Source organism: Zonotrichia leucophrys, chromosome 4, assembly GCF_028769735.1.
Source record: "Zonotrichia leucophrys gambelii isolate GWCS_2022_RI chromosome 4, RI_Zleu_2.0, whole genome shotgun sequence".
NCBI classification, from domain to species: Eukaryota; Metazoa; Chordata; class Aves; order Passeriformes; family Passerellidae; genus Zonotrichia; species Zonotrichia leucophrys.
In genome coordinates, this window is record NC_088173.1 from 43244347 (window position 1) to 43271754 (window position 27408).

Below are 27408 nucleotides of genomic sequence, written 5' to 3' on the forward strand. Positions count from 1 at the left end.
TGAGTTCAGCCTGAAAATATTTCACCCGCAGCAGCACAGCTCTTCCCAGAGGGAAAGAGCTGAAAAAATGGTCCTTGCACCTCCTGCTGTGCCACAGGTGTCTGTCTCCTGGCTGGGTCCTTGGAGCACCGGGAGCTGCGCTCTGGGAGCTGTTTGTACCATGGAAAGGCAGGACCCTGAGCGCCTGGCTGCCCTGGATTCATACCTGGCTTGGGGATCCCAAGGGAGGTCCAGAATCACGGGATCACATAACAGCTTGGATGGGAAGGGACCTTAAAGCTCTTTGTGTTCCAACCCTGCTGCCATGGGCAGGGACACCTTCCACTAGCCCAGGCTGCTCTGACACTTGCCCAGCCTGTCCTTGAACGCTGCCAGGGACGGGACAACCACAGCTCCTCTGCGCAGCCCGTGCCAGGCCATCCCCACCCCACAGCCAGGAGCTGGCACAGCAGGCATCACCTCTGGGTTTGGATCACGGCGCAGGGAAGAACTTGGACACGCATCCCAGGCAAGGAAGAGGAACAAGTACCAGTGGCACAGAGCACCCCAAGTGGGTGCCACCGGCTGGCACCGCCTGGTCCCCAGGGTGTGACACCCCCGGGAGCGTGTGGCACTCGGCATCCAGCCCCGCCGCCTCATCCCGGGACAGGCGCGCCAGTGCAGCGCGGTCGGTCCCTGGCAGCCGGTGGTGCCGGTGCCGGTGCCGGCAGGTGCCGCTGTGGGCCGGCCCGGGGGCGGGCCGGGGGCGGTGGCGGGGGCCGGGCCGGGCCGGGCGCTGCGTCCCTCCCGCCGCGGCTGCCAGCGCCGCCGGCACCATGGGCAGCTGCTGCCGCCCGCTCTTCCTCGCCCTCCTCCTCCTCCCGGCAGGTAAGCGCAGCGGGATGGGCGGCGGGGAGCGATGGGACCGCGGGGACGGAGGAGCCCCGGGACTGCCGGGGACAGCGCGGCTCCTTCCCGGACCCCGCCGCGGGTCCCGCTGACACCCCCGTGTGAGGGGGTCACCCCCAATGACAGCGGTGCGGGAGGTGTCGCCCCTCGCCCCTCGGAGGGTCCCCAGCGGATTCCCCGGCTGCCCCAAGGAGGGCGCCTGGATGGGGCCACCCGAGCGTCCCCACGGCCGCCCCCTGGCCGGGCTGGAGTCACCCCCGCCCCGCGCGTCCCTTCCCCCCGCGGCCGCTGCTTCCAGGGAATTCTGTGGCTCTCCCTGGCCTTGGGCCGAGCTCGCACTCCCCCGGCCCCTGGCGTGTCCCCCCGGCGGCACCAGCGTCCCCATGCCACAGAAATTGCCCCATCTGGCACCTTCCCCCCGCGAGGCACTCGGCGGGGACACTTCTGTCCCCGGCTGATGCGACAGCGAGCGCGGGTCACCCCTCCGCCCGCCCGCCCGCCCAGGCTGGGCTTTTAATAAACACGAGGAGCCGCCTGCCCGGGAACATGGAAAACACACTTGCATAACCGGGCACGCTGCGCGGGAGGAGAGCGAGATCCATCGGCGGGGATGTCGCTGTCACATCGCTGCCGGCACAGCCGCCCCAGGGAGCTCCCGGCACAGCCCGCAGGCGGCGGCAGCCGCGAGACCCCCAACCATCGCCCCGGACCTCGGGATCTCAGGGAGAGCCGATCAGGGAGAGCGGGATGGATAAATGTCCCTGAAAAAGGGGGATTTGCCAGCGAGCTCCCGATCTGTGCTTCCCGAGAAAATGCGTTCGGGAGGGATGGGGACGAGCATTGGGATGCTGGGGATGCTCTTTCTTCTCCCTCACGGGCCCACATGTGCCCCTAGAGCAGGCCCCGGGAGGCAGCCTTGGGGTCGGGGCGGGCTTTTCCCAGCGCCCCGGCCAAACCCGAAGCTGTTCCCACGACCATCCCTCTCCAAAGCTCCAACGCCAGCCAGGCTTGGCACGAGAAACGTGAAAGATTTCCCTGGACTCTGGTCCCACGTCCCTCAGGCTGCTCCCAAACAGCCCTCGAGCATCTTTCAGATGCTTTCTGCAACATTTTTGCCCTCACTGAAATAATTTTTAAAAAAAAGAAAAAAAATGTATATGTATATATATATATATAATCTCACTTGGCAGGAAACACCAAGCACAATTTAAATTTGCTCCAGGCTCATTCTTCAGGACCAAATGACAGCCAGGACGTCACTGGTCAGGAGTGAAATAATTCTGGGCTTTGCCTGGCCACATAATGAAAGAGCAGAGTCTTGCACAAGGAAGTTTTTATCCTGTTATTACTCCTTCCTCTGGATGGAAATCGAAACTTGTTTTGCTTTCCTGACCTGGTGCCCAGCCCCAGGCCCACTCTCCCCTCCTGAAGCTCCCCCTGTGCCCCAGCTGGGACGTTTTTAAGCACTTTTTAGAAGCAGATCTTGGTTCTGAGTGCTTCTTCGTGGAGACTCTGGGCTGGAAGAGCTGCTTTTTGGGCTCTCAGAGCCTCATGGGCTGTTTAATTCTGCCACTGAGGAGGCAAACGTTCAGGCACTCTGCTCCCCCATGAGCTGAAGGACAGGGGAGCTGGGGAATTATCCCCTCTCCCAGCCCAAATGAGCCACCAGACTCTAATACCAGGGGATGCTCCAAAATTCCTCTGCCAAGCCCAGTTGCTTCTCCCTCTGGGAGGGGCTGGAATGGGGCTGATGCACGTTGGAAGCTGCACCTGGAATCACTAATTAGCAGCCAGCCAGGAAAATTATGGAGCTGGGGAGTTGTCACCTGGGCAGAGCTGCTTCTTGCAAAAGTCCTGGCTGGCTCCAGAGGTATATCCAAGATATGGGAAAAAATATTTTGAGGTGTTCCCAGCAGGCAGGTCCATCTGCCAGCTCCCAGACCCAGGAGACAGCAAAGAGCATCCCATGGGATCCCTTATTCCCCTTCCCCAGGGGAAATCAGCACAGCGTAACACCTGTTGGCATGTTTCAAGAATATAACTTGAAATACCTAATGTATTTTTTACTTAAACAAGCAAGACATCATTTCAGAAGGGGCTGGAGCTGTCAGCTACTGCTTTCCACCCCAGGTCCTCATCAGATACCTCTGGCTGTACAGGCTGACAGGTGTTTCGCCACTCTCAGGAGGAAAAAAAATCACCTAAAAATTCCTCTTCACCTCCGTTTCTGCTATAATTTCATTGCAGCATCAGCATCAAGGGCTTAAGAGCTGAATAATTGAGCAACACAGTTTTAGGGGGGGTGGGGATCACTACCTTTTCCTTGGCTGGAGCCTGGGTTTGTTGTGTCCCCAGCAGTCCTCGCCTCTGGGTTGGGATCATGGGGCAGGGAAGAACCTGGACACCCACCCCAGGCGAGGAAGGAGGGAGTGTGCAGCATGCAGGGAGCCACGTGAATTTAACAACAAAAAAAATCTATTTTCAGCTGGTAAGGGTGCTGGACCTTCCCTCCTGCCTCCTCAAGGGGACTCTGCCCACAGCAGCATTCCTCAGGCTCCGGAGGGTGTGTAGGCCTCAGGGCTGGGACAGATGGACACACGGACACAGGGATTTCTGCTGTGCAGCTGTTTCTCTGAGCTACAGAAAGCCTCAGAGCAATTAGAGCTCAGGCACTTAACGAGCATGCAGCAGAATAAAACTAATCATGCAGGAAGCCAGCTCGGCCTGCCAGTAAATCACAGCAACTGCACATTTATTGGATCTGATGGCCCTGGCTGCCTCTCACGGGCAGGGAAGAGCTCTGCCTTTTACCTGGGGCTGTTTCTGGCGTCTGCTTTTCTCCCTTGGTGTCCTCCTGCTCTCAGAACTGCTCTCACACCATCTCCAGCAGACCCTGGCATTGAAAACAGAGGGAACAGAGCAGCAAGGAGCGGAGCAGCACGTCAGGCAGGGGTGCTGCTGCTGGCACTGGGGTCACCAGCACTCACAGGCAGTGCTGGAGCTTTGCTGCACACCTCCAGCTGGAGATGCCCCCAGGAGTCACCATTTCCCACCACTGATCCAGCTGGATGGATCAAAATCCCAGTGAGTGTGAGACACAGCTCAGAGCCCGCAGAACTGCTCCCAGACCTCCCCATCACCCATATTTCTTTGGGATAACGAGGCAAGAGTCCGCAGCAGTGCCCAGAAGGAGAAAGACACAAGTTAAAGGCCCAGAGCAGCCACCACACGCTCTGTGCTCCCGTCCCCACGTCAGCACAGAGCTCAGTCACAGCCCCGTGCACTGCAGGTGGGGCCCCCAGCCAGGGAGATTTGAACATCCCCAGATCCCAGACTGCATGGGGACAGGGAAGGGGAGGCAGGGCTGAACAGCTGGAAAAACTCGTTGAACCCAAAGCAAAAACCAGTTTGGCTTAGTCCTAGCTGCTGTAAGGAGAGCTTCTGCCATCCACAGCCAGATGCTGCTGGTTTTACAGCAAAGAAATACAATGAAAATCATACCTGAGCATTAACAAGGGGGAGGGAAACTTCCAAAAACCAGCACCAAGTTATGGGAATCCCCATCCACAGAAACCAAAGCTGAGCCAACGAGGTCACAGGCAGGAAATCCTTACTTATATTTACATCTAGATTGTTTTACTGCTCTGCATCACTTAACCTGGTGACAACCCAAGGCAGGCTCAGGGGAATCAGGGCTGTTCTGTCATCAGCATTTGGTGAGGAGCAGCATGATACAGGACTGGCAAAAGATATTTCTTTGCTCACTCTCGTGATTAAAGCCAGGTTTCTACAGAGCTTTGCTTGAAAGAGCAGTGATGCTTACCTATGGCCTTGGTTACTTGTGTTTTCTGGGTGTTTGCCAGCTGCTAAACTGGCACAGAAAGTGGCACCCAGGCTGGCTGCAGCAGCGTCTGTCCAGCAGCTTTCCTTGTTTTCCTGCTGCTGCTGTAATTCTTGTTCAGAGCAGCTGGTGAGACTCCTTGTGTAAGGGCAGGCAGAACAAACAACACCAGTGTGGTGGAAACCTGCATTATCCCTTTGGCCTTGGCTGCTGGGGGAGCTCCCCTGGCTGCAGCTGAGGCTTGGGGGCTGTAGCTAACTGGGGCTGCTTCTGGCATCTCCTGTGCCTGTGTCAGAGGCCTTGAGCTCTGCAGTGAGCCTGGCTGAAAGCTCCATCTCTGCCTTTATCAGTGGATGCTTGTTTGCAGCTCTGGCCTGATGTCATTCACTCGGGCTGGAGATGTTCTCTGGTGGCTTTTAGGCTGCCTTTCAGCTGGCAGAGCACTTCAGGATCTGCTGCAATGGCTTTTGGAGTGCCTGGGAAGTGCATCCTGGAGAGGCTGCCAGCCCAGGTCAAGCAGCTCTTTCCCAAGAGGAGCATGAGCATCACTCAGCTCTGCAAGGGCAAGACCTGCCCTTCTCTGTGCCTTCAGGAGCCAGGAGAGCATCGTGGCAGTGGCAGAGGGAGATAATTCACCAGGAGAGAAGGATAATTCCTCAGGTTGGCATGTAATTAGGGCTAATACTCCCCTAAGAATATCCCCTTCCCCTAAGAGCAGGATATTAGATTGACACAGCTTTGGGGTCTTCTTTCCCTGGCTGTTTTCTGTATTCCTAGTGAGAAAATCCTAGGAAAAGGACTTGGCAAAGCTGCTCTGGGGCCCTGGAGTGTGACACTGCTGCTTTCCTGGGCAGTCACCTCATCCTGGCAGGCCCCTGCCTTGCTCCCCGATGGATTCCAGCAGGGTGGTCAGCTGCCCTAAGTGAATTAGATGAGCAAATTCCTCAGAGCTGAGCTATGCTGGGCATCCTCTGGGAGCTGACATCCCTCAGTCCCTCTGACAGCCCCTGCTGGAGGTGCTTCAGCCTCCCAAGCCACACGGTCCTGTGGGAAGTGCTGTGCCTGTCTGGTTTGTCCCTTGTCCCCCAGCAGCAGCTCCTACAAACCAGGTGCTGGGGAAACCAAGAAAAACTCTGCTTGGCTTTTGTTTTCCTTTCGGTTTTCCCTTTCAGATGCATTGGGGAGAGGACAGGATGTGCACACAAGGCTCCCCACCAGCTGGGTGCAGGGACATGGATGGGGACATGTGGAGCACCAGCCAAGGGAGCCCTCAAGCCTTTTGTCCCTCGATCCTAACCCCATTCAGAAGCAGCCTGTGTTGCCTCTGGGATCATGGCAGGGCTTTCCTGGGGTTGTCTCCTCTGGGTGGATCCCAGATCCCCCATGGAGGAGGCGGGGACAGCACAGCACAGGCACGGGCTGCTCGCAGGGAGAGGCAGGGGAGACCAGGGCAGAGCTGAGCTTCCTTGCTCTCCTGGGAAGAGACCCTGTGACTTGTGACCTCCTTGGCTGGGAGCTCTCAGCCAGCAGCCAGAGATGGTTTCTGCCTCCAGTTCTGGCTCAGCCTCCGAATTTATGCCCCTCAGATGTTATCGGAAAGTTCCTGACTCATCCCGGCCAGCAGCACTGCCAGCTCCGGTCTGCCTCCAAAGTGCAGCAGATCATGGGAGCTCTGGTGACCCCAAGCACTTAGGGACATCAGGGTGGCTTTGCAGGGAGGTGGAAAGCTGCCTGTGTCCCTGAGGCACTGGGAGCATCTGCACTTCCAGAGGTAACAAACTCCTGAGGTCCTGGCAGGATCCTGCTTGCTGGGCTACAGAGGCTGGCTGGGGCCTGCTGGAGAAATCTGAAAGCTCCAGGGGTGAAAATATTGACATACAAATGGGTTCTGAACCGTGTGGTGTGAAGGGTCCCTGGTCCAGGCCTCCCTGCAGTGACCAGATTCCAGCTTGTCATCCCTCTCCTCCTCCCTCTGCCATGGTTTGTGTCCTCGGCCTGAGCAGGGTGACAGCTCAGAGCCATCTCTCAGTGCTTGTCCTCAGGACAGCAGAGCAGCCACGGCCTCAGTCCCTCCTCCAAGACCCCTTTTCTTGGGAAAATGAGGTCCTTCCACATGGGTATCCACAGGACCAAAAAAAGCAATTTTGGCTGCGTTAACGAGTCCCTGCTCACCAGTGCCAGATCCCATTGTTCCTGCAGACAGGCACTGCATGTTTCTGTCCTCCCCACTCCTGATCAGTTCATTGCAGCTGGAGTGAGCTCCTGCTCTGCCCAGTGCTGGGCTTGGGATGCGCTCTCTGGGGGATGTAAATAAATGAATACATGGAATTAAAATGCCTCCCCATGTCACACGGTGCTGGCACACTCTTCCTTCATCCCAGCCACACTGAGGGGGCCAGCGCTGGACCAGTGCTGAGTTTCCCCCCCCCGGAAAGGGGGAAAAAGCCCCAGCAGTCAGCTGGTGGGGACAGAGGGAGAAATGACTCATCCTCGTGCTAAGAAATGGAGACAAATGAATGAATGCACAAGGAAATGGGGGGAGAAGAGAAAGAGATGTCTTGTGTTATCACTCCCAGCTGCACAGGGGCTGCTCTGAGGAGGAGCTGCTTCCCCTGCTGCTGGCAGCAGATGGAGGGGGTGATTGGGGTGATAGGAGTATCCCAAACTGGGGGAAAAACGGGCTGATTGATGCCAGGACAGCTGGTCTGGTTTGAGCCTCACCTCTCGGCACCCAGCTGTATTTCCCCTCTCTTCATTTTAGATGGCTCTCTCCATTTTAAATGTCATTTCCAGCTGAATTCCCAAGCCCTTTAGCACTCTCCCAAGCACCAGCTTGCCCCAAGGATTGCTCTGTCACTAACATTTCTTTGTCTCACTCCTAGGACTGGGCCATGACTCCCCAGAGCCACCCCTCATCCCCATCCGCCCCCCCTTGCTCTGGGGGGGTGTCCCAGTGAAACCAGACTCCAGGGATGGCCCCACACCGGCTCCAGGCCAGCCCCAGCTGCCCTTGGCCACGGGACCCTCCGGAGATGGGACATCCTCTAGGCCCCTGGAGGGGGATGGCCACAATGCCAGCACCCCGGTGGCAGCACTGTCCCCTGCTCCTGTCCCTGTGAGCTCCATGGCCACAGCAGGAGGTCCCTCCGTGGTCTCCAGCCCCAGCTCGGTGCCAGCCGCCCCGGAGGCTCTCCGGACAGCAAACCCTGCCGGCGTGGCAAGAAGCACCCTGGATTTGGGGGCAGCTGCCAGCCCCACGGAGCTGGCTGTGCCATCCCCTGCCCCCTCCCTTCCCAGCAGCCAGCCCACCTCACCCCCCGGCACGGGCCCGTCCCCGACACCCGTCCTGGAGAGCCCGGCTGTGACACAGCCACCACTGCTGGCCAAGGATGTCCCTTCCCTGGGGACACTGGCCATGGCACCGAGCCTGGCCACGGAGCCAACATCCCCCCCAGTGACTGTGATGAGCCCCACGGAAGCCCAGGCCACGGCCTCGGAGAAAACCACCGGGGTCACCATGGAGGAGGTACCACGTGCCCTGAGTGCAGGTGAGCTCCCCGTGTGCACACAGAACGTCAGGGTGCTCAGGTAGGGGAGGCAAACCCCCAAACTGGAAGGGAAGAGGTGCTCAGCTTCCTGAGAGCATCACTCTGCACAATTCCTGGAGCAGCCCGTGTCATCTGATGCACTGGCAGAGCCCAGGAGCGGTGGATAGCAAATCTCGGTTGCCTGGAGATGTGGATAAAAAGCTCAGTTCTAAATTTGACTTGAAACACTTCAGGATGAGAGGAAACAAGCGGCTGGATGGTGGGTGCAGCCTGAGTTAGGATGGTGTGGGTTTTAACTTTCCCTCCAGAGCCCTCAGGAAGCTGACACGAGCTTCTCCTCATCCCCTTGTGCAAGAACAGGCAGCTTAAAAGTGCTCCACATGGCCTGAAAAGGGGAGACCTGGAGCATTTCCTAGCTTTGGCTCAGCACTGGATGCTGCCTAGTGCTGGGAGCAGCAGCAAAGAGTGAGTCCACAGTGCCCAGGCTGTGTTTCATCCCACACATACCTGCTCTGTGTTTCATCCCACACATACCTGCTCTGCACATATGGCAAGGGGATCATTGCCAAGATAAAGGGGGGCCCGGCGTCCCCTTTGGGAAGCAGTGAGGGAATATTCCCCCCATCAGAGATGGCTGGGAGCAGCTGGGCTGTGGGATGTGTGCCATGGATCTGGGACTCGTGAGGAGGCTGAACCCTGAACGCTTTCCTTTCTGGTGTTTCCTGCACAGGCAGCATTGTGGCCATAACCGTGACGGTCATCGTGGTGGTGGTGCTGGTGTTCGGGGCAGCTGCCTACCTCAAGATCAGGTAAGGCTGGTTTTGGGGTGGCCCCCCTCCCTGAGGCTCCCTCTTACCATCACCAGGATGATGCCAAGTGGCAGGAAGATGCTGTCCCCAGGTGTGGCAGGGCAATGTGCGGGCTCTGGTGCTGGCAGGGCTCCGTTTCTCACCACTCCTGTACTGGAAAGCAGAGTTTGCATCCCTCATTTTGCAACAGCCCTGCTCAAATGCCAGAGATGCTGCTCAGCATAGTCATATCCAGTAATTATCCCTTGGGAAAGCTGGGACAATAAACAGCAGCAGAGCCCTGTGCTGAGCATCCCTAATGAGCCTTTGCTGACAGCTGAGATGAGCAAAGGTCTGGTTTTAATTCCCTGGCCAGGCTCATTCAACGGGGGCAAAATTCAATCTGAGCTTCACTTCTCCCGGTCCTTCCTCTCAAAACACCCCAAAGCTTGACCTAGGGAGCCTTTGCATTAATATTTCTTCATCCCATTGCAAAATAAGTAACAAATCCTCAAAGTAACCTCGGGTTTGCTCTCCCTGGCAGGCACTCCTCCTATGGAAGGCTTCTGGATGACCACGACTACGGCTCCTGGGGCAACTACAACAACCCCCTGTACGATGATTCCTAGCAGGGATGAAGCCAAAAACCCCAAAAACCCTTAATTTATAAGTAAGCGCTTCTGCAGCAGAGCATCCGCTGTCGAGGAGATGCCGGGCACGGAGCCCCTGCCTCAGGCAGGATCACCACGGGGCTGCTGGATGGCAGGAACTGGAGGGCAGTGCTGACAATAAACCTCAATTTTGGCCTTTGAGCAGGAAACCAGGTCCTGGGGCAGGCCAGCCACTTGTTGGAGACAAGGGAAGCCAAATTGCCCAGGGGGAAGGGCTGGGGAGGTCAGGGGAGAGGATGGAGGTTGAGCCAGTGCTGTGGCATCCTTTGAAATGCTGCTGCTCTGTGATCTGGGGGGGAGTGGGGGGCTGCTGAGCCAGAGCCAGCAGTGTGCCAGGGTCTCCTGTGCTTTCACACGTCCGTTTCCCTAAAATCACTTCCCTGTGTTGCCCTGCTATGAAATCCTTTGCCTTGTCTCCCCAGGAAGCATGAACAGCTATGGGGCTGCTCAGTCACTGCTCCCTTTCTTTTCCTGAAGGTGCTTCCATGAACAAGTTCCTAATTTAATTTTTTCCATTTAATTGTGGGGGGTTTGGTCCCAAAAGCAGCCCAGGAGCCCACGGGAAGATGCACTGACCATCCCTTTCACACACGTGGCTGCTCACTCCACAGCTTTGTTTCCATTCCTCAAAAAAACTTGGCTGCTAAAATACAGCGGAGTGTTCTTTTCATCCCCAACTTGTGTTCAGCTTTTAGTGTGGGAAGGCTGGGGGTGGCTGATGGCAGAGCTGGTTTGGGAAGGGGATGCTCAGCAGCTTCACCCTCTGGCTAAATTCCCTGGCAGTGGAAAGCAAAGCCCTCAGACTTCGGTGAAAACAAGAAAGTAAACCTGTGACTGGTTGTTGCACCTCTCAGCCACAGCCAGCCTGGAAAACTGTTGGGGGCTGGCAGCATACACAGGGAAGCACAGGCCCTGAACATGCTTAGGATGAATAAAATTCTTTTTCATCTTTTCGGCACCCAAGAAGCAGCAAATTAGGCTACCTTGGCTAAGAAAAACCACAAACTGAGTTAAAAAACCACCACCCTTCTTCTCTGGAAATAAACTGGGTGTTGTGCTGCTACTGCCAAAGTGAGGGAATAAAGGGAGAGGAAAAGCCATCCCCTTCAATTAAAAGTATATAACTCCAAGGGAATAAATTCCTTTTTCATAAAGGAGGACAGAAATGGGGTGTCAGCTTTCTTGCTCAGCCCTGTGTCTGGATCCTCAAAATGAACTACTGTCTCTTACCCTACAATGCAAGGAAGAAGCTGTACATATTTTTGGGGATATCCCGGGGTGAAAACAGATTCCTCACCTCTCTGGGACCAGACACCATCCCCAGTGACATGGATGACGTGGACATGGATGATGTGTTTCCATCTGCAGGACTGTTTGTCAGCACAAGCCAAGGCACAGGGCAGCCTAGGGAATAACAGATGTGTGTGGCAAGTGGAAAAAACACTTTATTCTGGGGGGTAATGCCCTCAGAGGGAGGATGCCTGTGTTCCAGGCAATGCCTTCAAACACCCCTTTCAAATTCCCACCTCAGACTCTCTGGCTTATTGAGGGGTTTCTATCCCACACCAGTATAGCAGGGGAAAATGGGGAATAGCAACCAGGACATGCCCTAAAAAAGACCCTTTTCCTTCTCTTTTAAAAACCAGCAGGGTTAACCCTGCTACCAACTTGTTTCATTTGCAAAACCAGCCAATTCCCATTTTTCCCAAAGGCTCCCACAAGCCTGGCTCAATTCCACCTCCTCCCATCTCCCTCGCCTCCCTCCCTCCCTCCCCCCGCCCCCCTTTGGCTCCATTTCATCTCAGAGCTATTTTATTTATACAGAAAGAGAAATAGCTGGCATAGCTCCGTGGTGTGGAACATCCCATCCCCTGAGCCTGCCCTGGCTCTCCCTCGCTGGCTGGGAGCTTCATCCCAGCTTCCAGACTCCCTCTGGCCTCCCTAATGATGCTCTTGTTTGGTGAATATTCGCATGCATCAGCCACCTTTCCAAGCCTGAGGTACCAGAATGATTAACTCCTGGTTGCAGGTGTCAGAAGCCAACTCCAGCTGGGACCATGAAGGAGCAAATCCAAGGAAACCACCCCATTTCCAGCATGGAGGTCCCAGCACACCCCTGGGCTGAGCCCTGCAGAGACAGATGCTGCCCCTCTGAGGAATAAACAGCACAACATGAGGAGCCTCTCCCTCACTTCCAGCTGGAAATTTAAAAACAGATGGATTCCCTGCAGCCGGGAAGGGGTGAGAGTGCCCCAGGAGGGGGTGGCTGAACAGAGGTTGAACACAGAACACCCCCACTTCCATCCCAAATAACACTATTGGAGCAAGCCAAAACCACACCAGAGGCACCAAAATTGGGGACCCCAATCAGCTGAGCCCCTCAGCCCTGCACTGTTCCACTTGCTGCCTCTCCATGTTCCGCAGAGCTTGGCAGGCCCTGCCTTTATTAATAGCTCTGTGACCTTGTGTGCGGCCCCTGAGCCTGCTGGAACTCCACTTTTTTCCCACAAAGCAGCAATAATCCCTTCCGCTCCTGATTCTGGCCTGGAGGGGTGAGCAAGGCAGGATTCCGGCTGCCAGGGAGTGAGGGAGCTTGAGCTGCTGCTTCCATCCCTGGATCATCCCAGTGCCCTGATCCCAGCATCCTTCCCGCTCCCATCAGCGACACCTCCATGGACAGGGCAGCAAAGCTCCCTAGAGCACCTCCTATCCCATAAAGCAGCTCCTTGCCTGTCTCTATCCCCCCTCCAATGCCCTTTATCCCCTGAAAATGCCATTACTTTTCCTACCCTGCCATTTATTCCCTGGGAAAGGGAGTTAAGGGCTCGGTGCCAAGATAAACAGACCAAACAGTGGTTCAGCATTCCCTCATGATTCCCATTCCCTCGTGCTTTTTCCAGAGGCAAACACCAAACACAGGGGAAAAAAAGGTCAAAATCACCTGGATCCCGTACCATGAATAATTTTCCTTCCCAACACCAAAGCACAGCTCAACTTAGAATTTTCTTTCAGCCTCCTGTTGTGGTTGGAACCCAAACAAGAATATTTCCAGTCAATAACTGGAATAAAATTAGCTTCCCATTTAACAGCAAGCCTGTTTGGTTGTGGACCTGACCAGCATGGTTTTACCATTAGCCACACACTCCAAGGCTACTTGGCCAGAGTTTTCTGGGACAACAACTCCTGCAGGCTGGTAGGAGCCCCACTGGCACTTCCAGGCTTACCTGGGAGCAGGTCTCCATCCAGGGAAGGAGGTGGAGTCATCAGGTGCCAACCAAAGCAGCAGGGAGTCTTGCTTGTACCACAGAGCAAAAATATGAAAACACAGGAGCTTGTAAAAAATAAAGCACTGATTTTCCTGACAGTGGCTTGGGCCTCACACCTCCCCACATCCAACCATTTTTCAGCACTGAATCATGGTTTAAACTCAGCTGGGAATTTCCAGGGAGTACGTGTGTGAAAGAAGAGCACACCACGCTCAGTGTAGTTTGTTTATTTTAATGGAGACCTTTTTTTACATTTATTTATAGCAGTGAGAAAAGTGCTCCAGAAAAAGATACCCCAGTCAAGGCAAGCTACAATAGCTACCATCCAAATCCTAAATATTCCCTACAGAAAACGGGCACTGCTGGATTAAGAAAAATTCATTTTACAACAGAACAAGTTAAAAGTGAGTAATTATAACCTGAAGAGGAACCAACCCTTTTTTACATCTTATTACTGTGAAGTATCTGCATGTGAAATTCACAGAGGACTTCCTGCAACATTTAGGACTGCAAAACACCTCAGGCAGAATGTTACATGAAAGAAGGTGGAGTTGGGGTTTTTATTTCTTTCAAAAGGCAGCGGTTCTCCCCCCAGTGAAGTTCGACCATGAACAAACACCAAAAAACGACAGAAAACTGGACCCTGGACTGCTTTATTTCAGTGAACATCCCAGGCTCAGCCTGATGTGGAGGATGTGTTTCACTTTACGTACCTAACCAGCAAAATCCAGCTATGTACGAGTCTTAAACCCCACACCACCTCAGCCTTTGCCAGTGAACAGAGCAAAACAAGGAAGAAACAGGGAAAAGGTGACGGCAGCTGGCAAAGGAATCTGAGCAGAGGCAGCAGCGAGTCAGGATGGGTGCCCAGGGGGAAAAGGGGGGCTTTGCACCTGGATCTTCCAGCTGCTCATCCCAGCAGGCAGGGCAATTCCCTTGTTTCAAGGGAATTCTGTACACACAGGTGACAGTGCACAAAGGGAGCTGAGGATGCCACTGCTGCCCGCGGTCCCTGTGGACACCCATCATTCCCAGAAGGCACACACATCATCCCCGGGGAACACCACATCCCCACACACTGCCCTGTGGATGCTGGCAGTAGCCCCAAAGGCCTCTCAAGGCGACCCATTTTCCCCCAGAGCTGCCTCTCCCCCTCCCTTCCCCTTCAGCTGCCTCCAAACTCCTCCTGCTGCTGCGCCGGCCGCTCGCCACATCTCCTCGTGCTGCTCCTCTCACCTGCCTGCTCCCAGGCAGCACAGGACTCAGCACAGGACTCCTTGAACTGGGAAAACTGGAATTTTTACTGACACAAGAGTTGCTTTGTTCCCAAACCAGTCTCTGCCGGGGCCTGGCCGAGCCTGCCCCGGTCACTGCTCCTCCAAGGACAGCCGGCACCGCCCGTCCTGGGCCGTGTTGTAGGACTCACAGCTCCGGCACTTCATGCCCAGCAGGTGGAACTGCACCGTGGAGCGGGCGTTGCAGTCGTTGCAAAGGATCTGCAGACACACACGGGAGGGAGGGAGAGGCTGCAGCACCAGCGGTGGGTGTATATAAACAGCAATGACAACATCCTACGCCTACACGTGACTGCTCCTCAGCATTCCCCACCCCTTGGGCTGACTCCCGATCCAGCACGGGTCCCTAGTGCCCTCTGCTGCCAGGAACTCCGAGGCACAGCTCTAGGGAGGCCAGGCAAGGGTGCCCTCTTACCTCCACCATCATGTTCTGGTACTCGGTGGGCATGGGAGTCTGTGCCACCTCGTTGTCCAGCTGGCGCCAGTACCTGGTCATGTCCAAGGCCGAGTGCATGCACAAGGGACACCTGTAGCCTCTGGCAGAAAGAGGGGGACACGTCTCAATCAGAAGGTGATATGAGGCCATGAAACAAGGCCATTGGTAAGGACAAGTGTCACACTGTATCAGGCAAACAAACAGCACGAAGCAGCAAGTTCTGGCAAACAGAACTGGAAATTATATGCACTTTATCCCTTTAAGTTAGCCCTTCATCCCTTTAGGAGCTGTCTTTAAGTCAGTTGGTGCAGAATTGGCATCAACTTAGGATTTTTACCTCTTGAAGAAATATGGTTGGACTAGGATAATATTGAGAGGAAAGATGGTTGGAAATACTTACTCCTTCAGCATTTCATCGTAACATGTTCTGAAAATGAAACACAGGTCAGTCAGAAAAACGGAGTTACTGACAGGGAACACACCTGCGCTGCACAAAGGGAATAAACCACACAGGTATCCCCATGGCAGAAATTAAAAACATCCCTAGGCCAAGTAACAGGAGAGCTTCACACTGTCAAACCTGACTGAGAAGGAAGACAACCCCCCTAAAGAAAATACTTCCTGAAGAAACAGACTGTCCCCATAATGCAGGTGCCTCAGAAAGCAGCTGTAAGCAGCTGGTACAGACTGATCGCTGCTGAATAAACACCCAACACAATGCAGCAGGTGTTTCCCTTGCTCAGGTGTCTGCTTTACCTGTGAAGAAGGTGACCACACGGCAGAACATGGGCTCCAACACGAGATGTGTGAATATCCTGTTTGGAGGCAAATATAAGACAAAAGAGAAGAACATCAATTCACACACAGTCAGAAACAGGGACCACACACAGTTATCCAGAAGATAAAAAGAAGCTGCTCACCTCCAAACATATTGGACAGTCCTGCCTGGAGACATTTTCAATACACTTTGCAAATGGAAAAAGAGAAGAAAACATTATTCTGCTGTGTAGTTTTCTGTGTTTTTCTATACTGTGAAACTCCAATAGGTAAAATTTCTTATGTCTTCAATTAGTGGCACCTGTGTTGCTGTTAGGTGAATTCAGAGAAGGAGAACCCACTGCTCTCCCTGTTCCTGTAGCCTCAGATGGGGCTGAGGCACATCCAACTTCACGTTCAAGGCACTCCTTTTTAAGATATGGAGGTCAGTGATGCATCCTCACCTTGTGCTTTCCTTGGAGACTCAGGCTCAGGCACAAATTACACTTGGAGCAGTGGAAGAAATCCTCCTTGGGGCCAATCCTGTGGAGAGAGGAGTCAGGGCAGGGCCGGTGCCCGCGGAGCCGGGCCCACTGCCCACACGCACCTGCAGATGCCGCACTCCTGGCAGTGGTATTGCTTCTTGTCACGGTCAAACAGGTGGCAGATGTCACAGTAGTACTCCCCAAAGAGGCTGCCACAGCCCTCACAGCGCTGCTGGGCCTGAGGGGACACGAATGTCCTGAGTGCTGTGCCTGCTTCCAGGCTCCAAAGGGTTGTGGAGCTCCTGGAGCAAGGCTGGGAGCTAAGAAGCGATCAAGAGAGTGGAGAGGACAGGCTGAGGGAGCTGGGCCCTCATAAGGGATGGCTGAGAAGATGGAAGCCATGTCTGCAGGGATGTGGAAGGTGCCAAGAGGACGTAATCAGCCTCTGCTCCGTGCTGCCCAGAAACAGGCCGAGAGGCAATGGGCAGAAGCTGATGCACAGGCAGCTCCACCTGCACAGGAGGAAGAGCTTCCTTCCTGTGGCCTGGAACAGAGAGACTGTGGAGTCTCCCTCACTGGAGATATTCCAGAACCACCTGGATGCAGTCCTGTGCCATATGCTCTGTAATCACAGGACATCCAGAGCTGGAAAGGGACCCACAAGGTTCACAATGTCCAACACTCAGCCCCGCACAGGAGTGCTCCGAGCATCCCACCAGGTGCCTGACAGCAATGCCCACACGCCTCCTGCCCTGTGCCAGGACTGGGGTCGTGACCCCTTCCCCTGGGAGCCTGTTCCAGTGCCTCAGGGTCAACAACTTTCCCTGCCATCCATCCTAAACCTCCCCTGACACAACAGCAGGCCATAACCTCCCGGACGCACCTTCTGCAGGAGCCGGCAGCTGCTGCACTGCACCTCGGACACCTGGAACCGATCCAGCTGGTGCTCCTCGGCTGCGTCGTGGCACAGCCGGCACGGGTACAGCTTCCTGCAGCACGGGGCCTGCCAACGGAAGGAGACGGCATGGAGCGGCCACCACCCTGGCACGGCACGGCACGGCACGGCCCCCGCTCACCCACCCGCAGCCGGCAGCCCCGCCGGTAGTGCTCGCATCCCTGCTCGCGTCCCGGCTCGCCTCCCTCCGATCCCCCCGCCGCGGCCATGGCCGCCAAGGCTGCCCGGTCCCGCTCCACCTCTTCCGCTTCCTCACAGCCGGTTCCGGAGGATTTGGAGGTTTGAATGGCTCCCCCCGCTCCCCGGCTGGAAGCCTCGTGTTCCCCTTCTCGCTGAACCCTGGTTCGAGTGGGAGGGGAGCTCTGGCGATGTCCCGTCCGAGCTCCCTGCCGAGGCGGGGTCACCCAGAGCAGGTGATACAGGGCCGCGTCCAGGCGGGCTGGGAATGTCTCCAGAGGGAACTCCACGACCAATCACAGAATCATAGAATATTCCGACTAGGAAGGGACCCCTCAGGATCATCGAGTCCAACTCCTGACCCTGCACCCCACCAACCCCACCAAGCTGCCCGAGAGCTTTGTCCAAACACTCCTTGAGCTCAGTGATCCCTGCGGGTCCCATCCAATTGAGTAGATTCCGTGAGCTCTTCATGTTGAGGTAGAACTCCTTGTGTTTCAGTTTCTGGCCACTGCTCCTTGTCCTGTTGCTGGGCACACCAGAAATCTGGCACCATCCTCTTCTCACCCATCTTGGAGATACTTGTATGGATTGATGAGATTCCTGCTGTCTTCTCTTCTCTGGACTGAGCAGGCCCAGCTCCCAGAGTCTCCCCTCCTGAGAGAGATGATCCAGACTCCTCCATCATCTTTGGTCTCTGCTGGACCCTCTCCGGTAGCTCCTTGTCCTTCTTGGCCTGTAGAGCCCAGAACTGATCACAGCACTCCAGATGTGGCCTCACTGGGCCCAAGCAGAGGATCACCTCCCTGGACCTGCTGGCCACACTCTTCCCCATGCAAAACCTTCCCCTCCTCCAAAAACCCAGCTTTCTCCCAAAAACCTCCACTCTTTCCTCCCCAAACCTTCTCCCCATGGCTACCTGACTGACTACTGTGGCCAAGTGGAGCATTCACTATGGGGACAGTCAAGCCCAGAATTGGAAGATCTTTTTATTTACAAATGAAATGTACATGTCAAGAGACAGCATAGAGACAAATTCCTAAATACAATGAACTCAGACCATATTCTCTCATGATCCATGGATGGGAAAGGCTGTATTTTGTGGAAAAATAAGTTCCAAAGTTAATGACACCATGTAGGTTGTGACAGCTGATGGAAAAAAGTTTTGAGCAAGACAGGGACAGCCCAAAACTGACCACAGACAAACTAAGGCCAAGTAAGCAAAAACTGTTTCCAAACAGTCAAGTTTTACTGTCCCATTCTCCTAGAGGACCTAAAGGAACAATGAGTTACTGAGACATTCCACGTGCCGCCTGCATCACAGCTCAGTATTCCACAGGGATATTCCTTCCTTCACTATCAACACTAGCCAGACAACATAGCCAGGGCAAACACCCCAAAGACAACTGCCCAGATGTGGGGTCAAAAATGTGAAGAGAAAACCTAAACCAAAGTGACAAGTGCATTAGCAAGGGTTTCAGAGGAACAGCTGCAGATTTGCACATTTAGATATTGTATTTCTTGCACAGATGTTTTCTTCACTGTCAAGGCAAAGGTGCATTTCGATCCAGATCAGGCAGCCCACCGATACATGAGAACTTTGACAGCTGCTTTCGTCAGGATTTACTGAAAAACAAACCTCTCAGGCGGGCAGCAGCTGGACAAGAGAAAGCCCAGCTTCCTTCAGAGTCCTTTGAAGCAGCTCCTGCCCTTGTCACACACCAATGACCACTACTCTTCTCAGACAAGACCTGGCCCTAAGCCAGAAAGTCAACATTCCAGGGGCTGTTTGCATGCAAGAAATCCAGCAGCAAAGGCAGTGCAAGCTCCATCCTTGGCCTGGACCCAAGCCCTTCCGTGCAGTCTGCTGCACCAACAGGAGTAAGGGATTCTCTCCCCAGCAGACACCTGGCAGCTTTAGCCCCTGCAAACTCAGATGGATTGTTCCCACTGTTCAGTCACCTGCATCAAGAGGAGAAAAGGAGAATGACTCTGGACAGACTAACAAAACACAAAGGTGCTCCCTGGTGAAAGGCTTCCTTTATTTTGCTTTGTTACACATCCTTACCTTGCTGAAGCTGTGCATTTACACCTCTGTGCTTCACAGATCAGAAAACTCGAGTTATTTTTTCCCCTCTCCACATGCAGGCAGCCAGCTTCCCTTTTTTTAACTGTTCTACCAGCTTGCTCAACCCCCCCAATTCTGTGAGTTGCTTCTTTTCCAGCCCCAATGCCCAGCACCTCAGGAAAATTATTTACTGTGCACAGTGAGCTGTGTACTGTAAGAAGTCTGTCATAGCTGCATGTCCTGATCAAGAATGTGAAGTGTAAAATAATTTTCCTATTGCAGTTCCCATCCCTAGGTGAGTGTTCATGAAACAATGCATCTGGAAGCCCCCAGCAGGCTACACGGCAGAAATGCAAGCCCACCTTTTACAGGCAGGTGTGACCATCTCCCCAGGGCTAGTGCTCGACCCTGGGGAAGGTGGCTTCTGATGCATCCGGCATCAAGGTCCCTGACAGCTGTAAATTGGGAAAGAAAGAGACAGGATCAATTTCCAAGTGTAGCATCAACAGAGAAGACAATCAGAAACAGCCTTCTAAAGACACATGCAATGCCAACACCTAATTCAAAACAAATCTTTCTTTGGTCAAATCAGGCTTCAAAAATGCTCCCACAGGGGAAGACTTAACAACCCCGAGGTAAATTCTGCTCCTTTAGGAGTCAAACTGGAATTTTGTGGGCCATGCTGTTGAGAAAGTCCCCAAAAACCAAAGCAAACCAAACAAATACAGGGCAGCACAAACCACTTTATTGCCTTGCTACCTGCTGTGAAGGCAGACTTGAGTTATGAAGGTCGATAGCAGCGAGGGAGGGGACTCGGGACTCTGCAAACATTCTATTTTCCTTCTTCAGAAATCTGGGATGCTGAGCTGCAAAACACAACTAAGGTGAGCCATGTTTAGGGAGTGAAGGCTGACACACTGCTTCTTGACACTTGTTGGGTACCCAGGTTCTATTTAGAGGAGCTCAAAGTTCCTACCTTCTGCTCCCCTCAGCTCGGGGAGATGATTTAGTTCTGGCAAACGCACATTTGTCTTGAGGAATTCCCATTTCTTCTTACTTGCCTGAAGGATAGGTTTTTTGTTAGTAACCTACAGTCAAGGGCATATGGAGCAGCTCATGAAAATATAGACAAAAATAAAGCTATTTTCAAGCTAAAAAAAAGCAGTGGCGCAGCAATGCTCTGATGCAGTTGGAATTTGTCCAAGAGTGAGACAAAAGAATCTGATGTGTGTGAAGGAATTCAACCTGCTCAAGTGCTTTTTATACACAAGCAATGGAAAAGCTACAGCAAAATAAAAACAATCATCTAAGTGAGGCTGCTTTTGGAGAGATAAAATACAGCCCTTGGAGAATGGCTGGGATTAGTTATCTGGAAAAAGGCAAGTGTTCTTGGCTGGCACAGTAATCATCATGCCTAGGTAGTGAGAGAAGAGGAAAACTTTCCATTTCACTTGTTTTCCTTATCAATTTTTAATGCAGTTATGACATGACTAAGTAAAGCCCTGGCCACATTAAATCCAAGCCCTCGGTTCTGCTTCAGCAGCACAGCACACATGGTCTATTGCTCCTGGCCAGGCAGGAGGCCATGGATATATTCCAAATCTCACAGATATCCTGTGCTGGACTGCTCCCCTCATTAAAAACTGCTTTCTGACATAAAATATATTTTATCCAAGAACTGTTAGCGAGGGATAATGAATGCAAAACCTGCAGGGAAAAGGGGTAACAAAACCAGTAGTATTTCTAGTATTTTTAGTGGGGAGTTATGGTGAAAGATGGACCAGATGGATTTCTTGAGAATACAACACACATTTGTTCATTTGTTTTTGTTCATACAACAACATACATTCATTTTTGCTTGGCCAAGGAGGACAGACAGACAGATAGACGACTCACCGGTGTCAGGCTGACATTGCAACGCCCCACTGGAGAAGGCTTCCGTGCCTTTAGCAAGGGGTTCAAGTATTTTTTACTCTTTTCATCAAGTCTGTAATCAGAAATGCCCCACAGCTGGTATGAGCTGGGCTCACACAGCCAATATAAAGCACCAAATGCAAGGTGTCCCAAACCCCACATCCTGTGCTCCCACATTGACACCCTGCCCCTCCCAGGACATCCCAGGAATGATGGATAGGAGCTCCCCTAGCTCTGCTCCCTTACCTGTAATTAAGGCTCCCAGGCCCAGACCCCACCCCAAATGTAGGAGAGAAGTTCTGGTTGATGGGAGGGATAAATGTGCCCAGGTTCTTGGCATAGTCCAAGTTGCTGCTGGAATCTTTCAGGTTGGTCTGAGGGCTCAATTTCAATGGGTGGATTGTGTTGTCATAGAGGAAGCTCAGCTTAGAGGATCGATCTGCTTTCTCTGCATCAGCTTTAGAGGGCTTGGTCTTTATCAGCTTCCCATCTTTGCTCCTTGGGCCTATGCTGAAATCCTATTTGGGAAGATAAACATCGTCTTTCCTTACAGTCATGGTTAAAAAGGCAGTTTACAGCAGTGCATGCAGCAAAAAAAAACATGTCAGAAGCCTACATGTGCATGATTCTGCAAGAATCTAATGGAGATGGAATTGGTTTTGTTAGAGTATCTCTGCTTTCCATCAAACAGGAGAAAATTTGTCAGGGTTCCAGCACTCTCTGGAAATAAGTCACTTGAGACTGGAATCAGAAATTATAGAGGAAAACCAGCTGTATCCTGTGTCTCTTCTGAAGAAATTAAATAAAAACTCATCTCAATGTCATCTCAAAGTCACCCTGAAGCATCCTTGGTATCCAGTTGAAAGGAAAACTTTTATTTTTGATGACAGGGCTTTGAAACAGGTTAACAGCAGCATAAAGCATGACTTATGCTTCCCAAGTGATTTCCCTCCAGCTCTGTATTGCCAGGAACTGCACCACTGTATGGTTCACCTGAAAGGGACTGGCCCAAGAGCCCCCTGCACACTGCCAAGCTATTTCCTAGGAATTTAAACTGCTGCACCTATTTTAAAAATAATGATACAAAACATGAGAAAAACCCCAAAACAATACAGGTTTGGAAAACACAGATGGACCAACCTGGACGCTGATGATTTTTCTTTCTTCTGAAACATCATCTTTGTCCCTTTTATTGACTTTAGATTTTTTTTGAAACTGATGGTCTCTGGTATCTTTCTGGATTATTTGTTTAAGCTCCTGAGTAAATCTACATTCCATGTAAGGAGAAAAGAAAGAAACAAACAATAAAAGGACTTCTGTTTATCTTAACAGCATCATCAGTTGTTAAGCCCAGGCTCCTATAGACTTTTAAACAGTCAAACAAACTGTGCCTTTTAACTAACGAGAAGACAAATGTAATGTATACATTAAATAAAATCTTCTGCACACATTTTTTCACAATACAGCAGTAAAGCAATAAAATACAGCAATACAACAATACAGCAATAAAAAATAAATCTGCACCAGTTTGGTGCAGATGCAGTGAGTGAACACAGTGTAAGACTGTACTACCCAATGTGGGGTGACACTGATGAATTAATGTCACAACAAGGTAAATGTGCCACTGCAATGTGTTCCCTTCCAACTCTATTTTCAGGAAGGTCAAGCCAAAACAAACGGAGGCATTCAGCAGCTGTGAGCTCTGCAAACCCAGCAGTGTGCAGTCTCCAAGCACAACTGCTTCACTTCTTTCTAACCTGAGCCTGCAGTGAGCAGGAAAGGAGCTCTCACCTCTCAGCAAAGCCGTCCTTGTTGAAGAAATCACCCTGCAGGAGCTGGGCGCAGGACGGTCTCTCGTCTGGGTCAATCTGCAAGCACTCCTGTCAAACCAGCAGGAGGACGAAAACACAGCAGGAATTAAACAAAGGCTCTGGCATGAGGAAAAGGCCCCTGCAGTGACCCCTTTGGCCCTGCAGGGCTGGGTGTCCCCATCACCTTGGACTGGAGCTCTGGGATCCCCCACCAAGCTGCCAACCCAATGCTCACTGCCTGGGGAGCTGAGAGAAGGGCACTTCAACATCCCTGTGCTCAGCTGTGTGAGGTGGAGGGCAGGGAAACAGAGGAACACTCACAGGAAACACTCAGTTAATTACCTTGGCTAATTCCAGCGCTTCAGCAGGGAGCTTGGGATAGCGTTTCTCCAGGGATTCGAGCTCCTTCACCTCGGGCAACTTCAGGCCGGCAAAGAGGGGGTTTTTATAGAATAACTCCTGTTGTCTTGGAATTAAGTTACCTAGAATCAGGCAAACAAAGGTGGAAAATACAGGACAGTGAAACATGTGAGAGGCTGAAATGCTAGTAAGGGCTACAGTCTGGCTTCTTATCTTTCCACCCATCAAAACAAATCTGAGCCCTTCACTCCTGAGCAAGCCCCAGGGGCTCTTCTTACCCAGGCACTTGGTGATATGGTAGAGCTGGTCAATGTCTGAGTCTCCAGGGAAAAGGGGCTCTCCTGTAAGCATTTCTGTTATCAGGGCACCAACAGCCCACACGTCCACAGGCCTGGGGAGAAAAACCACCGGCAGCCCAGCTCAGCACAGCTCCATGGCTCCAAAGGCTGAGGCAGGGATGGAGCACCCCCTGCACGCTCCCCAGAGCCCTTGCCAGGCTGGCAGGCCAGGCTCACCTGCCGTATTTGCTGTCCCCCACCAGCAGCTCCGGGGCTCTGTACCAGCGGGTGGCCACGTAGTCCGTGTAAGCTTCCCCAGAAGCGGCCAAGGGCCGGGCAAACCCGAAGTCGCAGAGTTTCACAACTCCTGACTGGGAAACCAGGATGTTCTCTGGCTTAATATCCCGATGGATTATCTGCACAGAGAGAAGGAAGTCAGGCAAACTCTCTGTGTGTACATAGCAAACTGATTGGCTCAGCAAGAAGCGCAGCTTTCTCATATTCAAGTAGAAAATTACAGGCAAACACAGAACCACTAATTTCGGACACATTTATTTTATGTATCTCTTTTTCCTTTCTATTTCTCTAAGTTCAAAGACATACAAATACAAAAATACATACTTCTATTCTAATATGTATCTATTGATTGTAGCTGCAGAGCTGATTTCTTACAGATACTTACATTATGGCTGTGACAAAAGGCAATTGCTCTCATAATCTGAAACAAGTATTTCCGAACCCTCTCGAAGTCCAGTCCATTGGGAGAGTCCTCGAGGTCATTGAGCATCGTGTGATCCACAAACTCAAACACCAGGTACCACCTCTTCTTCCTCTTACACACATCCAACAGGTTCACCAGGTTCTCGTGCCTCAGTTGCTGTCAAAAAACAGGGAATGTTTAGTGAGGGAAAACACTTACTAAAAGTTATAAAGGGAAATTTTTAAAAAAAAATTTTTGCAGTTAACTTTTTTAACTGCAGCCCTGCTGGGACAGTACCAAAAATGCAACTTGAATAAAAAGAGGAAGAAAAAGCAGCTGTGTTTTCCAGTTATTTTATCATGTATATTTTGTTTATTTTGTGTCCCCAGCAGACAAGGCTCCGCCTCCCATTTGTTACACATTTATCACGCACCAACACAAAAGGCCATGCTACAGAGCACAGTTATTTATTAGCTGGAACCTGGCAGGGAAACATCCCCAGAAGCTGCCTGGAGGCAGCAGCAGAGCCCAGGGGTGGGACCCAGGAAGATGTAAAAGGACTGCAGAGCACAGGGAATTGCAGGGGAAACTCTGCCAGGGCAGAGGCAGTGCCAGCCAGGGAAGAAGGGAAGGAACTACAAAGAGAATAAACCTCCAGGTATTTATTTCCCCTGTAAGAGGCCACCCTTCCTGAGCTGCACATGCAAACATTCCCCTTGCAAAGGTTCCATTCACCCAGGAAAAGCAGTTAATTCCCAGGGACAATCCAGGCTCACAGAGATCCACTTCAGAAGGGTTTGAAAGGATAATGCTTGGAGCTGCATGCATTTCTATTAACTCCAATTCTGTAACTCTTGTAGTAAAGGCAAACACCGTTTTTTTTCCCCTCTTCAGTGCACAGGAACCATAAGCTGGCAGATTTAGGAAGAGATACTTGCGGCAGACAAAAGGACAGGACCCAGGTTTGCCAGTATTCCCACCTCTGGAGCACCCCACATCACAGGAGTAGCCTGGAAATAAGGTTTTCCTTCTTTTTTTTTCACCAAACAGATCATCTGGGTCTCAGTGTTCCAAACTCCCAATGTGCCCATGCAGAGGGACAAGCACTGCACATGGGACAAACATTCCTATGGGGCAAGGGAAGCTCCTCAGGACAACCCATGGCAGTGCCTCACCACCCTGACAAGGAATCATTTTTTTCTGATATCCAGTCAAAAGCTGCCCTCTTTCAGCCTGAATCCACTCCCCCTCGTCCTTCCCCACAACAGTAACACCAGGCAAATCCCACACTCCAACAACAAAGGACACAGTGCACACATGGTTCAGGGAATCCCACAGGAGTCCTTCCTGCCAGGAAGGTGCCATGGATAGAAAAAAAAATAAAGGAAAACTTTCCTAGAAGTGTTTTCCTGTCTCAGGTGACCCCGGCAGCCCCCAGCCCGTTTAGGGTCACACTCCCAGGCTTTGAAAGGTCAGCGTTCCTTCTATTTCCAACAAATTCCCAGCAGGAAAGGCCAGGCATTTGGGACAGGGGGACAGCCACCACCAGGAGGCAACAGAGACCGCACCATCCCCTGGCAACGCCAGAACATCCCAGGATCCGCCAGGTGCATCCAGCCCGGCGCTCAGGCCAAGGGAGCCGCGGCTCCGCCACAGCACGGAGGGTTCCGTTAAATCCAGCACCTGGAAATCCCGGCAGGGCCCAGGCGAGTCTCCCTCGGCCTGGGGTGTGTCGGTGACACGTTTGAATGCTGTGAGGGGAGGCCGAAGGAGTCTGAACACACAAACTGCTTTGCAATTTAAGCACGAAATTGCTAGAAAAAAGGCGGTGAAGCCGGCCTCACCTTGAGCAGTTTGATTTCCCTCAGGGCGATTTTCCGTACCGCCGCGTCGTCGTCGCTCTCCAGGAACTTCTTGACGGCCACGATCTGCCCGCTCTCCCTATTCCTGCACTTGGTCACCATCCCGTAGCTGCCTTCTCCCACCAGCCCCAGCACCTGGTACTTGTCCATGGCGGTGGCGGCAGGGCGGGAGGGCCCGGGCCCTGCGGCAGGGCCGGGCCGGGACGCGGGGACAGCACCGGGATGGCGGCACCGCGGCCGCCGCCGGCTCCCACCCAACGCGGCCGCGTTACCGCGGCAACGGCCCGCCGTAAAGCGCGGCCGCGCCCCGCCTGTCGCGAAAGGCGGCCGGAAGCTCGCTCGGCCCTTGAAAAGGGCTCATGAAATGTTTTAAGGGTAAAATGTTATAAAGGTTGCTTTTTTAAAGCCGCTAGGGCTTTAAAAAGCGTACTAAGCAACCTCATCTCTTGTGCGGTGGGCTGAGTGTTAAAAACCCAGCCTGAATCCATGCAATGAGGGTTCCATGTGCAGATGGGAGGCTGTGGATGTTGCTAAAGATCAGTGGTGAATAATTTGGTTTTAGTTCATTTTACAAACTTGTCTCCACGTGCTATTTGCAATGTAACACCGTGCATGAACCTGCTCCCTTTGAGGGGAAGGAAAGCTGAAGGATCCCTGTGGCTTTACTCATATTTTCAGCCAACACATTCTTAATCCATCATCCCCTTGCTCCTTCTTCCATCCTGTGATGGATGTAGCAACACACGGTCTGGCCTTCTGCTGACACTGACTTCTCATGTTCTGGGCAGCAGCGGCACGGCAGGACACGGGCAGGAAAACAGCTCCAGGAACAAACTGCAGAAACAAAAGCATTCCATGAGGATATTCCCAAGATTCCCGCCTCAGTTTGGTGGCCTCTAGGTCACAGCTAAGGGCACTGTGGAAAGAAAGGTGTTCCGTGATGCATAAATTCCATTCAAATACAGGATTCTGTCTGGTCATTGTCAACTCCCTCCTCTGAATCCTAACAGCGCCTTCGAGGTGGGAAGAAGTTAGTTTCTTCTGATAAGAGGGCAATAAATTCTTTTTCTCTGAAAGATTTAGGTGTCCTGTGTCCTGTGGCTGCTATCTCGCTGTAAGTACTTTCTTTTTAAAAAGTATCCTACATAGCATAATTTCTATTTTAACATTTTTTGTAACCCAAAACTATATTTACCACACTACTTAAGAAAATTAATACAGCATTACATTTCTAACACAACACATATAATATTCATTTTAATATTTGCGGAAAGCCAATCACAAAATAGGCATTTTTCACATGTCAGAA

General features: G+C 52.5%; 3 protein-coding genes across 3 annotated transcripts; 1 reads left to right on the forward strand and 2 right to left on the reverse strand.

The window, feature by feature from the left end:
• Positions 1-731: 731 nt before the first annotated feature.
• PARM1 (prostate androgen-regulated mucin-like protein 1) lies at positions 732-10413 on the forward strand. The gene is made up of 4 exons (XM_064711420.1): positions 732-867; positions 7612-8277; positions 9008-9086; positions 9610-10413. The coding sequence occupies exons 1-4, from the start codon at positions 816-818 to the stop codon at positions 9692-9694; spliced, it is 882 nt and encodes a 293-aa protein (XP_064567490.1). The 5' UTR covers positions 732-815; the 3' UTR covers positions 9695-10413.
• Positions 10414-13213: 2800 nt separating this feature from the next.
• On the reverse strand, positions 13214-17181 carry RCHY1 (ring finger and CHY zinc finger domain containing 1). Its single transcript, XM_064711421.1, has 9 exons — positions 17055-17181; positions 16858-16977; positions 16097-16212; positions 15954-16032; positions 15654-15698; positions 15490-15548; positions 15134-15160; positions 14713-14833; positions 13214-14498 (listed from the first exon to the last, which is right to left on the reverse strand). Exons 1-9 carry the CDS (start codon positions 17136-17138, stop codon positions 14370-14372), a joined length of 780 nt encoding a protein of 259 aa, XP_064567491.1. The 5' UTR covers positions 17139-17181; the 3' UTR covers positions 13214-14369.
• A 1751-nt stretch (positions 17182-18932) lies between these two features.
• CDKL2 (cyclin dependent kinase like 2) lies at positions 18933-26358 on the reverse strand. The gene is made up of 13 exons (XM_064711422.1): positions 26082-26358; positions 24220-24414; positions 23775-23953; positions 23538-23650; positions 23242-23381; positions 22880-22968; positions 22229-22355; positions 21335-21606; positions 21071-21161; positions 20151-20235; positions 19934-20040; positions 19537-19629; positions 18933-19068 (listed from the first exon to the last, which is right to left on the reverse strand). The coding sequence occupies exons 1-12, from the start codon at positions 26247-26249 to the stop codon at positions 19570-19572; spliced, it is 1626 nt and encodes a 541-aa protein (XP_064567492.1). The 5' UTR covers positions 26250-26358; the 3' UTR covers positions 18933-19068; positions 19537-19569.
• Between the last annotated feature and the right edge of the window lie 1050 nt (positions 26359-27408).